This window comes from Moschus berezovskii, chromosome 22 (assembly GCF_049115385.1).
Source record: "Moschus berezovskii isolate FMDL1 chromosome 22, NW_MosBer_1.0, whole genome shotgun sequence".
NCBI classification, from domain to species: domain Eukaryota; kingdom Metazoa; phylum Chordata; class Mammalia; order Artiodactyla; family Moschidae; genus Moschus; species Moschus berezovskii.
In genome coordinates, this window is record NC_142481.1 from 41068761 (window position 1) to 41082797 (window position 14037).

At 54.2% G+C, this 14037-nt stretch overlaps 1 protein-coding gene across 3 annotated transcripts; it reads left to right on the plus strand.

The window, feature by feature from the left end:
- The first annotated feature begins 410 nt into the window (after positions 1-410).
- Positions 411-4405, plus strand: IRX3 (iroquois homeobox 3). Of its 3 annotated transcripts, none has more exons than XM_088830198.1 (4): positions 411-1327; positions 1497-2628; positions 2758-2824; positions 3013-3255. In XM_088830198.1, exons 1-4 carry the CDS (start codon positions 1061-1063, stop codon positions 3098-3100), a joined length of 1554 nt encoding a protein of 517 aa, XP_088686324.1. In that variant the 5' UTR covers positions 411-1060; the 3' UTR covers positions 3101-3255. The 3 variants fall into 3 exon arrangements, with proteins under 3 accessions (XP_088686324.1, XP_055268730.1, XP_055268731.1); XM_055412755.2 differs by lacking the exon at positions 3013-3255 and adding an exon at positions 3264-4405 and having other exon boundaries at positions 414-1327; XM_055412756.2 differs by lacking the exon at positions 3013-3255 and adding an exon at positions 3264-4394 and having other exon boundaries at positions 420-1327; positions 1497-2595.
- Positions 4406-14037: the final 9632 nt, after the last annotated feature.

The window sequence follows — 14037 nt, forward strand, 5'->3', positions numbered from 1 at the left end:
CCAGATCGCACGCGCTGGGGCAGGGGGAGAGGTACCGAGAGGCGGGAAGCGAGAGGGGTGAGCTGACCCAGTGCTAACCCCGGTCCCCGCGCCTCCCGCGCCCCCTTCCGCCCCGGGCCAGAGGGGGCGGGAAGGGACTCGCTGCGCCGGGGCTCCCGCCCCCGCCCCGCCCCGCGCGCCTTCTCTGCGGGGTGGGCGGCCTCGCCTGCAGGGCGCCCAGGCGATTGGCGACTCGCGGAGGAGACGCGAGGGAAAGTCGAATAAGAGGGCGCGACGTCAGACCCGAGATTTGGGGAAGGGCGAGGGAGGGGGTGAGGGCGGGGACGGACACACAGACACAGATACGGACACACACACAGCCCTCCCCCCACCCCACCCCCCGCGCAAGGCACCCCAAGTGTCCACAAGTTTAGGCCGCCTGAACCCAGGGCTCAAAGGCCGGGGGGATGGGAGTGTGGGGAGTGTGGTGTGTGGACAGAGAAAATAGATTTTAAAAAGAAAGAGTGACGGGAACAGAAAGGGGAGAGACGGGAACGGTGAGAAAGGGAAAGACGAGAGTTCCGTAGTCCAGGAACGCGAAAGAGCCCGAAGGAGCGGAAGCGATCCTGGGGGGAAGAGGAGCGCAGAAAGGGGAGGAGAGAGGAAGGGCGAGGAGGGGGAGTGAAAACTAGAGGAGGGTGAAGGAAGCGAGGCGCGACACTGCTCGGGGAGAGGAGGGCAGCGAGGAGCCAGGCGCGGGCAGAGGCGGCTCGGGCGGCCGAGAGGAGGGAGCGCGGCGCAGAGAGGAGGGGCTTGCGGGCCCGTAGAAATGTCAATCAGATTCCGGAGCCCCGGGAATCTCCGCCAATCTGTTCGGACCTGACCTGGCTCCTCGCCGCCGCCGCCGCCGCCGCCGCCCCGGAGCAGATCAATAGGCGAACGCGGAGCGCAGCGCAGCGCGGAAGGCAGCGCGGCCGCAGCCGGGCCCAGCCCCCGATGCGCCCCGGAGCCCGCGGGCGGCGCTGAGCTGGGCGGCCCCGGGGGGCCGGGCCCCCTCTCTGTCCGTGCCCCGCGGGCCACCATGTCCTTCCCCCAGCTCGGATACCAGTACATCCGCCCGCTCTACCCACCCGAGCGCCCGGGGGCCGCCGCCGGCGGTGGCAGCGCTGGGGCCCGGGGCGGCCCGGGAGCCGGCGCCTCGGAGCTGGCTGCCTCGGGGTCCCTGTCCAACGTGCTCTCGTCCGTGTACGGGGCGCCCTATGCCGCGGCGGCAGCCGCAGCCGCAGCCGCCCAAGGCTACGGCGCCTTCCTGCCCTACGCCGCCGAGCTGCCCATCTTCCCTCAGCTGGTAAGTGCCCTGGGAGCCGCGGAAGGGAGGGTAGAGCTGGGGCGCCGGACGAGGTGTGCGCGCGGAGAGTAGACTAGCGTGGCCTGAGCCGGGAGGGTGGAGGCGGCGACGGCCGGGGCTCATCCACGCTCCCTCCGCGCGTGTCCCTTCCTTCTCCATGTGCGTACAGGGCACGCAGTATGAGCTGAAGGACAGCCCCGGGGTGCAGCACACGGCCGCGGCCACCGCGTTTCCGCACCCGCACCCCGCCTTCTACCCATATGGCCAGTATCAGTTCGGGGACCCATCCCGTCCCAAGAACGCGACCCGAGAGAGCACTAGCACGCTCAAGGCCTGGCTCAACGAGCACCGCAAGAACCCCTACCCCACCAAGGGAGAGAAGATCATGCTGGCCATCATCACCAAGATGACCCTCACCCAGGTGTCCACCTGGTTCGCCAACGCGCGCCGGCGCCTCAAGAAGGAGAACAAGATGACCTGGGCGCCCCGCAGCCGCAGCGACGAGGAGGGCAACGCTTATGGGAGCGAGCGCGAGGAGGAAGACGAGGAGGAGGATGAAGAAGACAGCAAACGCGAGCTGGAGCTGGAGGAGGAGGAGCTCGGGGGGGAGGAGGAGGGCCTGGCGGACGACGATGAAGACGAGGAGATCGATTTGGAGAACTTAGACGGCGCGGTCGCGGGACCCGAGCTGGCCCTGACAGGGGCGTCGCACAGGGACGGCGACCTCGGCCTGGAGCCCATCTCAGACTCCAAGAACAGCGACTCGGACGACAGCTCCGAGGGCCTGGAGGAGCGTCCGCTGCCCGTCCTGAGTCTGGCCCCAGTGCCACCGCCCGTGGCCACCGCTCCGCCATCTCCGCCCTCGCCCCCAGCGGGCCTGGACCCCTGCGCTCCTGCGCCGGCGCCCGCCTCGGCCCTGCAAAAACCCAAGATCTGGTCCCTGGCTGAGACGGCCACAAGCCCGGACAACCCACGCCGCTCGCCTCAGGGCGCGGGGGGTTCTCCCCCCGGGGCAGCGGTCGCGCCCTCGGCCCTGCAGCTTTCTCCGGCCGCCGCCGCGGCGGCTCACAGACTCGTCTCGGCGCCGCTGGGCAAGTTCCCCGCTTGGACCAACCGGCCGTTCCCAGGCCCGCCGCCTGGCCCGCGTCCGCACCCGCTCTCCCTGCTGGGCTCGGGCCCTCCACACCTGCTGGGACTTCCCGGAGCCGCGGGCCACCCGGCCGCCGCCGCTGCCTTCGCTCGGCCGGCGGAGCCCGAGGGCGGAACAGGTGACTGCGGCGCGCAGGACTCGGAGGGAGGGGGTGAGTCTGGGGGTCGCGCCCGGGCAGGTCCCTCGCGGGCGCCGCGCGCTGACCACGCCGCGCCCGCCTCCCGCGGCCCGGGACGCCGAGCGCGCTAAAGGCCCTCCTTTTTCTCCCCGCTTCCCGTAGATCGCTGTAGTGCCTTGGAAGTGGAGAAAAAGTTACTCAAGACAGCTTTCCAGCCGGTGCCCAGGCGGTAAGAGACCCGCGAACTGGGGTGGGGGTGTTGGGACTGGCAGGCCGGGGAAGGAAGGAATGCGGAGGAAGCTAGGTCTCAGGTCCCTCCACCGCACCCCGCCCCGGGGGAACGCAGCTAGGAAGCGCTTTTACAAGGGGACAAAACACTCCGTCTTCCCCGCGGGCTCTGAGATGACTCGCCGACAGTCCCAGTCCAGACACCGAGGCTTCGGTGAAGCCCACCTCCTGCCAGCCCCAGATCTCGGGTCCTGACACCTCCCGCCCAATATTATAGTTAAACTGGAAGACCAGCGTCCACAGCTGGACCTCATTTCACAGTGAGATCTGCCTGTCTCCTTTCCCCCCGGCCCCCACTCTGGGTTGGGTCTCCCAGTCCTAGGGTGCATCGGTCCCCCCTAAAAATCTCTTTCTTTACTACGGTCGCCTCTCTCTTGCAGGCCCCAGAACCACCTGGATGCCGCTCTGGTCTTATCGGCTCTCTCCTCATCCTAGTTCTTTTTTTAAAAGAAATTTTTAAATCGTTGTAATAATTGTAAAAAAAAAAAATCGCTCTGTATAGTTATGACTTGTAAGCATGTTGGTGTATGAATACCTAAAAAGAAAATTAAAGAAAAAAAAAAGGAATAAAACAAATCCCCCCCTTAGTCCTCCCCCCAGTGGCTTCTGTTCCCCACATTAGCTGAGTTTGTGAGGTTTGTTTGTTCGGTTGGTTTTGGGGGGTGGAGTTTCAGTGAGAATAAGCGCGTCTGACTTTTTTTTTTTTTTGTATATACAGAAAAATGTACATATGTGTGAACCAAATTGTACAAGAAAGTATCTATTTTTGGCTAAATAAATGAGCTGTTGCCACTTTGACTATAAACCGCCTGTCTGCCCCGAGAGGGGTCTGCTTGGTGCGTTTGGTTTTGTTTGACCCTCCACCCCACGCCCATGTTTGAAGAGTCGCCGGAATCCGCAGACAAGAAGGCCAGGCGAGTCAGGGACAGCAGAATCGGAGGAGAGGCCGAAGCGGCCAGGCTGGGGGCGCCGCTGGAGAAGAGGCGGTTGGAGAAGTACCCCGGGCGATCGAGAGAAAGGGCAGAGGAGACAGGTGGGAAACGGGGCAAGATTCCCCTCCAGGAGCTGGGAAACTGGGCCCAGCTCCCAGTTCCACTGAAGCAACCGCGGAGCCATGGGGCCTTGTCTGATGACACAGCAGAAAGACTCACAAGAAGGATCTGGAAGCCTGCCCCCCATCCTTCCATAGACACAACTGAGGCTTTCTCAGTCTTGTATAAGGGTCTGTGCAAGCTCCGTGTCAGACCCCCTTCCAACCACACGGACCCCCAAACACCTCCTTATGTGGATGTGGGGTGGCAGTGAGTGGGGGCGTATGGAGGAGCAGGAAATCCAGGGGTGCACAGCCTTTCCCTTTGTTGACACTGCCCAGCCCGCATTATGAGTTGAGGGGTCGGTTCCGCGCGGCATCTGTGCGTCTTGGCACCCCAGTGGGTTTCCCCAAAGTGCCCTGGAAGGGCAGCTTTCTGAGGTCCCTGCGCTGGGAAGGCGGGGGAGCTGCGGTTCGGGCCGATGCAAGGGTCCAACCCGGAGTCCGGCTCCAGGCCGGACAGGGATGGGCGGGCCGGGGGAGGGAGCCGGGAAATTTGGGGCTGGAGCTCCCTCTACAGGACAAAAGGGCCGCTCGGCGCTTGCCTCCGCGGCCTCTCCAGCCAGGCAGCGCGTCTCCTCCCTTCCGCGCCTTCTTTTCTCCCTTGAAGTCAGCCAGCCCTGCTCAACTTTGACTTCAATTGTAGAGATGCTGGAAGAGTGGCGCCTTGGGATACAAAGTGGGAGTATCCTTTTTGCATCTCCCTTCCCACGTGGAGTTTGTAAATGTATAGAGCGGCCAGACACCCCGTGTTTGCACCCGCACAGTGGGACATGTGAGTCTCTGCGGGTCCCCGGGAAGTTTGGGGGGAGCCTGCACACTCAAAGTCATGGAACAGGCCGCTGCATCATATTGTACATCTTAGAGATCCGGTGGAAGCGGAAGAGTCCGGCAAGGACCCACCCAGGGGTGGCACAGCCGCCAGTTCTGCGCCCCAGCTGACCCGCCTGGAGGCTGGGAGAGCCTCCTGTGGCGGCTCCCCGAGGGCAGGCGGGAAGGAGGGTCAGTCTTCGGCCTTTGGGGCCCACTGTGGGCGGGTGAGACAGAAGCAAATACCCAGCAAAGATGGGACTTGTTCCTCCAGCCTCTAACCCAGAAGAGAGACTTCAGGCTCCTTCCCAGGTGGCAGGCATAGGCTGTGGTTCATCCCTGGCCCTGGACATAGTGCCTCCAGACGTGGAGTCCAGTTCCAGCTGCCTGCGCCTTGAACCTCAGAGGCCAGGGCTCCATTCCTGGGCAGAGGCCTCTGGTTAACATGAGTGTCTGCACATGGACAAGCCTGATAGCCCCTCTGCTAGTAACTCACAGGCTTCATGGAGCACAGACCAGAGTTCCCCCTCTCTGCATCCTGGGAAACTCTGGGCAGACAGTGAGCTTCTCTGCACCCTATTTCTTCACCTGTAAAATGGGACTAGTGACCTGGCAGGGTGGTGGTTAGGATGAGAGACAGAGCATGTCCAGTGCTGGCACGTGGTAGGAGTAAATAGCCCTGGTCTTGTCCTTATATTCCAGACTCTCAATCCCCACTCCTCAACTCCTGGTAGTATTCTGCCCCACCCTCTCCCATCAGCCATAAAAGTCAGACATCTGAGGACCCAGCTGAACTCAGGGAGAAGGGACACTCTCCAGGTAGGAGTGCAGCAGGGAGAGCAAGTGAGGGCAGAAGTTGGGTGGACAGCATTTCCACACTGACCGTCCAGCAAGAGATTGAACCATGCATCCGTCTGTTCAGAGGGAGATGGGCATGGAGAGGCCAGCCCCAGCTTGGAGAGGTCGGGTCTGGTTGCCTGTCAGTTTGGTCAGCACGTCAACAACCCATCCTACTCTGGGGATATTGGTCCTTGGAGGAGGCCAATCACACCCCACTGAACGGGCAGGATATGTGATACCAGAGGAGAGTTGAGGTAGACCTGGGAGAGATCCAGTATGTGTGTGACTTGCCTATCCCATAGAATACATGGCCACTTCAAATGGCCCCAAGTGTTACTGTTTAGTCTTTCAGTTGTGTCTGACTCTTTGCAACCCCATGGACTGTAACCTACCAGGTTCCTCTGTCCAGGGGATTCTCCTGGCAAGAATACTGGAGTGGGTTCCCTACCCAGGGATTGAACCCAGGTCTCTCACACTGAGGGTAGCTTCTTTACCATCTGAGCCACGAGGGAAGCCCCAATGGTCCCAAGGTGGCCCCAATAAGATAATGTGATCAATACAGAAAGAAACCCACAGGCTTTTCAGCTAATAAGGGGAAGAGGAGGCTATTTTTCTGCACCACTTTCATTTCACCAGGAAACAGATTCCCCAGCCTCCTCTCAGGACCTCCTCCCTGAGTTCCTCACCTCATCACTCTCCATTCAGGGATCCTAGAAACTGCCTCTGTCCTTTATCAGTTGGCCCTATGATTTAAAAAAGGAAACCAGGGAAGAGAGGGAGAGAAAAACAGAAAGCCAGAGAATGAGAAAAAATATTTGGGAATCGCATCCTTGGTCCTGATTAAGCTTCAATTAGAAATAAAATATGTCAATCACTCTGCCTGGAAGGAGTTCCTGCTGTCGGGGCTGGTTATGCAAAGCACTGGGAGGTGTGTGGGGATAATCAATTAGGTCAGAGGAAGGAGTAGATGTCACTGCTTCTCTCATTATCTGCGTGGAGCTGGAGGTGGGGGGTGCTTCGCCGGGCCAGGGAGCCAGAGGAGAATAAAATTATCTCCCTAAGTGATGACCCGCCTCTGGGACCAGCAGGCCCATGGTTTCCAATTGAATTTATTTTGGGGTTGAATGCAACAAGGAGGAAGCAGGGTCTCCAGTCAGAAGGCAGCATGGAAGGGCCAGGGGGCTTTGGGGAGAGGAACGTTTGCTCCAGCCACTCACCTGCTCCAGAGGAGGAGTGGGGAGAGGGAGGGACCACCTCCTGGGCTGCTGTCCTCTGGGCACCTGGTGGCCAGGCAGGGCCAGTGAGTCCTCTGTCTTAGGCCTGGGTTCTGGAAGATTAGAGAGAGGGACTGAATGCTTGGGAAGGAATTGGATGTCAGATGCCTTCACTGGTTCGTTGGGAGTTTGTGTCAGGAACTCACTTTGGGCCTAATTATTTATATCCTTCTAGAAATGTCCTCTGCATCCTGTAGTTTCTGGTTGTATGTACCTTCTACCTCCATCAAATGAAAATGAGCAATTGCAGGTGTGTAAAAATTGCATCTGTGGTTAGAATCACTTGCAACTTGAGTGGGAGCAAGCTTCATACTCTCTCAAGACCCCAGGCTTTCATCAACTGCCACTGGAGGAGATCAGATTGGATGAATTTGTTCAGAATTTCTTACAAATCCAAGATTGGCTAGGATTAAGCAGAAACGAAAGAAATGTGGGTTCCCAAGACAATGATGGGGAAACCGCTCTAGAAACCACCCCTGGATCCTAACTGGTCACCGTCACCTGGTCCAGCCAGCCTACTTGACCACATTAAAAAATATCCATCTATTGCGTCACCAACCTAGCTTTAATGGTGCTGCTGTTCCCCTTTGAACAGAAGCTCCAGCCCCTCTCAAGGCCATCCTGATGGTCTGGATGGAAAACCCCACAAGACATCTCTTCCTGAAGCTGGAAAGCATGAGTACTCAGGGCGAGAGACCTGGAAGAGCTCCTAAGAGCAGTCGTCAGTCAGGTGATCCCCCCACTTCCGGGACGGATGGCAATGTCTGGAGACATTTTTCAGTCGTCATGACTGGGTAGGGGTGCTACCAGCATCTCATGGAAGCCAGGGAAGGTCCTATAAGGCAAAGTCGGGCTCCCTGCAACGAAGAATTATCCAGTCCAAAATGTCAACAGCGCCAAGCTTGAAAAACATATAGTTGAGAGAGGGGAGAGGTGTCTGGGGGCAATCATGGAAGGTATTTTCTCCCAGAAACCATAGCTTTGTGGAGGCAAACATTAACACAGGGCCCTAAGTGGAGTGTTTTTGTTCTTTAAAAAAACTTTTTAGCCCTGGAATGGGGAAGCAGGAGTGAGCAAGGCAAACAGGAAACCATGCCAGCCTGGGAAAAAGAAAGAGCAGATTTTCAGCTCAGCCCGGTGCCTGAGGAGCCACTGGAGGTGGCATTGTCTTGGGCCAGAGGGACAGAGTCAACCCTAAAGAGGACGCATGCCTGTAAAGTTAGAGCCTTTTCCCCTGGATGTTTATATCAGGAGCAGCTTACAGGAATATGGTCACAGCTGAAAGCTTAACTCCTGCCTCCTAATTATTGCCACCTCTTAACTGTTGCCAGTCCTACCATGCCCATAAATGCATTTATTTACTTGTTTATTTAACCCGGAGTGTGTGTGTGTGTGTGTGTGTGTGTGTGTGTGTGAGTGTGTGTGCACGCTCATGTCCCATGCTGGAGCTGATGGAGGCAGGCGGGGTAAGGTCTCACTCTGGGGCTGGCCGTCTAGGACGAGAAGGCTGTGATTTCATGGCTTTTGTCCTGCATTCTCTCACTGCTCTGAGCGGCTAACAAGTGGGCCCACAGCCCTCAGGGCCTTTGGAGTGCACTCATCTGAGAGACTGTGCTCTTCTCAGCCGCTCAGATTTATTTTGCCAAAGTTACAGGGCAATTATGGAAATGCGCCCTTTGAAGCTGGACTGATTTCTCTTTATTTCCTTCTCCCTGACAAAGCAGACCTTCCCTGCCTCTGGTGGGCTTTTTTTTTTTCCTTCTCCCCCCTCCCTTTCCTTTTCCTCTCTCCTTTTTTTCTGATGATTATTAGATAGTGGGAGTTTCCAAGGGTAATTTGAAAAAAGTCTTTTAAACGGTGATAAAAAAATATGAAGAGATTAGAAGAAACTTGCTATTATTTAAATGTTATGTTGGGGTCTTTTTTTTAATGGGGTTTCAATGGCTAGGAGGAAAGAAATGAATTCGTGATAGTAAGAGACCCGCCTCTCATACCCAGATTGGTGTGGGCCTATGACACCATTGCCAGCCGGACGTCCAGAGTGGGGAGCCAGGCAGGCCATCTGCCTGGGTAGCAGACTGTTCCAGTCACCAGGGGCTCCTGCTAGGGCCCAGAATCGTAGCTCCACAAACTTTGCAGGACAAGATTTCTGCTCCCCTCTGCTCACACCTCTGTATGAATAAGAGGCCTGGACCTGACCAAGCTGTGTGTTTTCTGGGCCTTGGACATTATTCATCACTGCAGCATGGAATCTAGAGGCTCTGTGTGAATCAACCCCATCTATTTCTCTCCTCCCATCCCACTTCACTTAACTTGATGCTGGGGTGTGGAGGAAAAGTGTCTGAAGCCAGATGGTGTTCACCTCAGTGCTGGTGAGGCCGTTGAAAGGGAGTGAGGGTGGGGGTTGGGGGGCTCAGTTTCTATTTTTCAGAGTGGTTTTGAAGTTTTCTTCGTCCATGTTTTGGTTTGCTCCTTCCTTCCTCCTTTCCTGTCTTCAGGGGTGAATGGCTCATTATCTGGCCACAAACTTCAACGGGAAGTCTTGTCACCTTCAGGAGCCAGGATTGGCCTCCGAGGCCTGTCCAGAGCGGAGGCCATTTCAACTCTCACTTCCGTTACCCTGCTTCAATAAAATGCAATCAATTAGATGGAGTGATGTGTTTATTATTCGATAGGCCCCATGGTAAACACTTTCCGTGCATTTTATTCAATGTTCATCACCACAGATGAAGACATTCAGGCTTGGGGGAGGGGAACGGAGTTTAAGAAAGTCTTCTGGTAAAGTGAATGATCTTCATGGAGTGAAAAATATCCAGGCAGAATACTCCATATGGCGAGCTATTATCTGAATTAAAAGGAGAATATACATTTGTTTGTGTAAGAAGCTGGTAAGAGTGGTCGCCTTAAGGAAAGGACCTGGGTGGCTGGGGATCGAGGCCCTGAGGGCTATTTTTCCATTTCTACCCCTTTGTTCCTTTTGAACAATGTGAATATGTTAGCTCTTCAAAAAGCTTTTTTTGTTTGTTGTTTTTAAATAACTAATATACTTGAGAGAGATAGAGAGCAATTTCTCTGGGCCTCACAGTGGAGCTGAGATCATTCATTCATCCACTCAAAAAGCACCCCCAGATACTCATGAAGCAGCAGGGTCAGACGCCTTTGGTTCAAATCCCAGTTTCATCACTCCCTAACTGTGACTCACTGCACCTCTCTGAACTTTTCTTCCTTTAAAACAGAAAGAATAATTATAATAATTATAATTTTGCCTCCCTCATAGGTTTTATTTTTTATTTTTATTTTATTTCTTTGTTTTCTTGCAGCACTGTGCAGTTTGTGAGATCTTAGTTCCCCGACTGAGGATCAAACCCAGACCTTCAGCAGTGAGAGCTCAGAGTCCTAACCACTGGACCACCAGGGAAATCCCCCCTCATTGTTAATAGAGTTAAATGAGTTAATTCACGCTTAGAACAATGCATCTTGCATAATGATTTGCCTCTTGCCTAATAATTACTTGCTGCTGCTGCTAAGTCGCTTCAGTCGTGTCTGACTCTATGCGACCCCATAGACGGCAGTCCACCAGGCTCCGCCATCCCTGGGATTCTCCAGGCAATAATTACTTCAGTTCAGTTCAGTTACTCAGTCATGTCTGACTCTTTGCGACCCCATGAATCACAGCAAGCCAGGCCTCCCTGTCCATCACCAACTCCCGGAGTTCACGCAAACTCGTGTCCATCGAGTTGGTGATGCCATCCAGCCATCTCATTCTCTGCTTACTACATTGCAAATATTATTTTTATCTATGACAACAACGAACCTAGGCAATAGCTATTGTTGTCCCCAGTGTGTGCCTAAGGAAACCCAAGTTCAGCCACTTGTTCAACTTGACCAAGTGTTCTGACCCAGACCCTGGGCCCCTGATGCACTTGGGCCTGGCCTGTCTCAGATAGGCCCAGTGCACCAGCTCCCACTGCACGGAGGGCAGTGCCTGGGAGCGGGGCCTGGGCCTGGGAGCAGATGTGCCAGAGGGGTACGTTTGAGTCTGTCACCCTTGATTTTATCCTTTTAAGTGAGCAAAGGACAGGATGAGGGGCTCTGTCCCCTCCTTTCATTCCATCTCTAGTCCTGGTAGAACGGGGTTTCCGAGAGAGTTCAGACACCAAAGGTTTGCAGTAAGAGGCCATCCACATAAGCGGAAGAAAGGCTTGCCTACTTCGAGGTCTCTAGTGCTCAAAGTGTCATCCCTGGACCAGCAACAGCAGCATCACCCTCAGAGCTTGTTGGTAATGCAGAGTCTCGGGCCCTTTCCAGATCCACTGAATCAGAAGCTGTATTTGCTTAGGACTCTCTGGGTGATGAGAGAGCTTACTGAAGTGAGAAAAACACTGGGCTAGATGTTCCTCAGCAAAGCCTGTGGTCCTTCCAGGATGGAGACAGGAACCTGCTCTGAGATGTGGACCTCTGTGGGATGCCTAAACTGGAAGATGATGGAGGGAGGGCAGGGAAGAAGGGAATGAAAGTGGTCAAGGGAGAAGATGCCACATGCCAACCCAAGGCTGAGAATGCCAGGGCTCAAGAGGCATTTTGCCCCTCTTCCACCTTCACATGTGTTCACGATCAGCTGTGAGTAACACTGCGTTCCTCACGGCCACAGCCTCTGCCCACATGCCCTTCCAGATACTTCACAGTGTAGTGAGTGTGTTCCTGCTAAGTCACTTCAGTCGTGTCCAACTCTTGCAACCCCATGGACTGTAGCCCACCAGGCTCCTCTGTCCTTGGGATTCTCCAGGCAAGAATACTAGAGTGGGTTGCCATGCCCTCCTCCAGGAGATCTTCCTGACCCAGTGATGGAACCTGCGTCTCTTGCATTGCAGGCAGATTCTGTACCGCTGAGCCACCGGGGAGGCCCCGTTTGACAGCATAGGTGTATGTGTGTGTGTTAGTCACTTAGCTGTGTCCGACTCTTTGTGACCTCATGGACTTGTAGCCAGCCAGGCTCCTCTGTCCATGGGATTCTCCAGGCAAGAATCCTGGAGTGGGTTGCCATTTCTTTCTCTGGGATATACATAAATAGAAAGTGTAGGACTCGATTCAGAGGAACTGATTTCTTATAGCCTGCCTCACGGCTGATCCCCACTAAACTTGGGTACATCTCACGAAGAGCAGGAAGGAGAGGTGGGAGGAAAAGAGAGAAAGGAGAAGAGGAAGGAAAGAAGTGGGGAGAGAAAGAGTAACGGAGGGAGAACGAAGACAGGAAGGCAGGGCACTATACCAGATGGGCACAAAATAGGTAGGAACTTCTGAGTCAAGGATTGACTCCTTTGCTTATTTTTATTCATTCATTCATTCAAGAATATTTATCAAGGATAACAATATTTATTAATTAATTCATTCAATAATGTATCAGAGACACAAAATGAACAAAGTCCCTGCCCTCCTGGAGCTTTCACTCTATTGGAAACACATAATTTATTCATAAAAGTAGTCATAATAATAAAAATACCAGACTATGACAGAGGATGAGATGGTTGGATGGCATCACTGACTCAATGGACACGAGTTTGAGCAAACTCAGGGAGATAGCGAAGGACAGGGAAGCCTGGCGTTCATGGGGTTGCAAAGAGTTGGACACGACTTAGCGACTGAACAATAGCAACATGAAGGATAAGAACAAGATGCTATAAGCATGCCTCAGGAAGGGGAGTACACCCTAGCTTGGGGTGGAAGGTGGACCCCAATGTCTCAGAAGGGTGACAAATGTCAGAAGGATGGGGTCAGATTCTTGGGGACCATGTTTTGCTTGAAGTCATGAACATGCTTGGCATATTCTCTTCTCTTTAATTGTCCCTCTCTCTTGTCCTTTTGTACTTGAACCTGAGCTGGGGGATGCATCTTTAGGCTGGAGATATCGTAGTGCTGGGTACCTCCCAGAGCCTAGTATTAGTGACCACTTAATAAATACATTGCTGCTTTGGAATTCAGCAATCAAATTAAGTTTTTTTCTAAAAGTGTATTTAGATGGTTAAGAAAACCACCTACAGACACTTTACAAAATAAGAATTACTACATATTATCATTCTAGATAGAATTTTGGAAAAATCGTGTAGTAGTCATCAAATACAACAACTTTAAATACAATTATAACATGCAATCATACGAGATAGCAAGAGTTAGCCTTTGTTCAGGTGTGCCCTGTGTCAGGGACTTGTCATCGTGTTTTGCTATATGAAGTCAGCCCAAGAGCATGTTTTGAAGGCAGCAGCCACTCTGTTTTCAGTTTCCTCTGTCCTCTCCCTGCCATACCTAAACATATGCCCAGTTCCTCCTGACCACTCGTATATTATGGTACCGTCAGGACTTTTCATGAGGCCGGTCAATGAGGTTGGGGAAACCTGTCAAATGCTCTCACTGATTTTTTCCTAAGACTTTCCTTTACTGGCCATGTAACAATTGAGCCAGGAGGTCTCCACACCACAGTCTGTTCCCCCTGCAAGACTCCTGACCTTTTGTGTCCTGGACTTCAGCAGAAGAACAGGATGGCACAACCTAGCTGGAAATAGTACTTGGGAAAAGGCCATTGACTCGACGGTTCGCACCACAGCATGCAGAAGGGCCATTGCCAAAAATACAATTATCCAGAAATGTGGAGCCAAGACATTGCAGGAGAGAAGGCTGAGCAGAGGCGGGGAGAGGGAGGGAGGGCACAGAAGGGCTGGCAGAAATGGAGTTCCTCTGATGGCTGGGGAGGGTCCCTCTCCGTGGCCCAGCAAACTGCAGATCCAGGGCCTTAGAAGGCACCAGATACTGGTTGTGTTCTGTTGTTTGGTTGCTAAGTGGCATTTGACTCTTGTGACACCAGACTGATCCACACACTAGAGGCGTCTAAGGAAGTTGTCTTGACCATTTCACCTTTCCAGGAAAGGGAGAGGCTCCTTCCATCCCATAAAACAGTGGACAGTCAAACTCACTCTGACAATCAGGCTAACCCCCTAAGAGACGGCAGAGGAGGAACCCCCCAGCTCATCTCCCTGGTCCCCAGATGGCACATTTGTGATGAGAGCATCAGATGGGTTAGAAGTTTGCCTGTGGAGAAACCACAATAGAATGTTCTCTTCTTGCCAGCTGAGATCTCTGGCTCCCAGG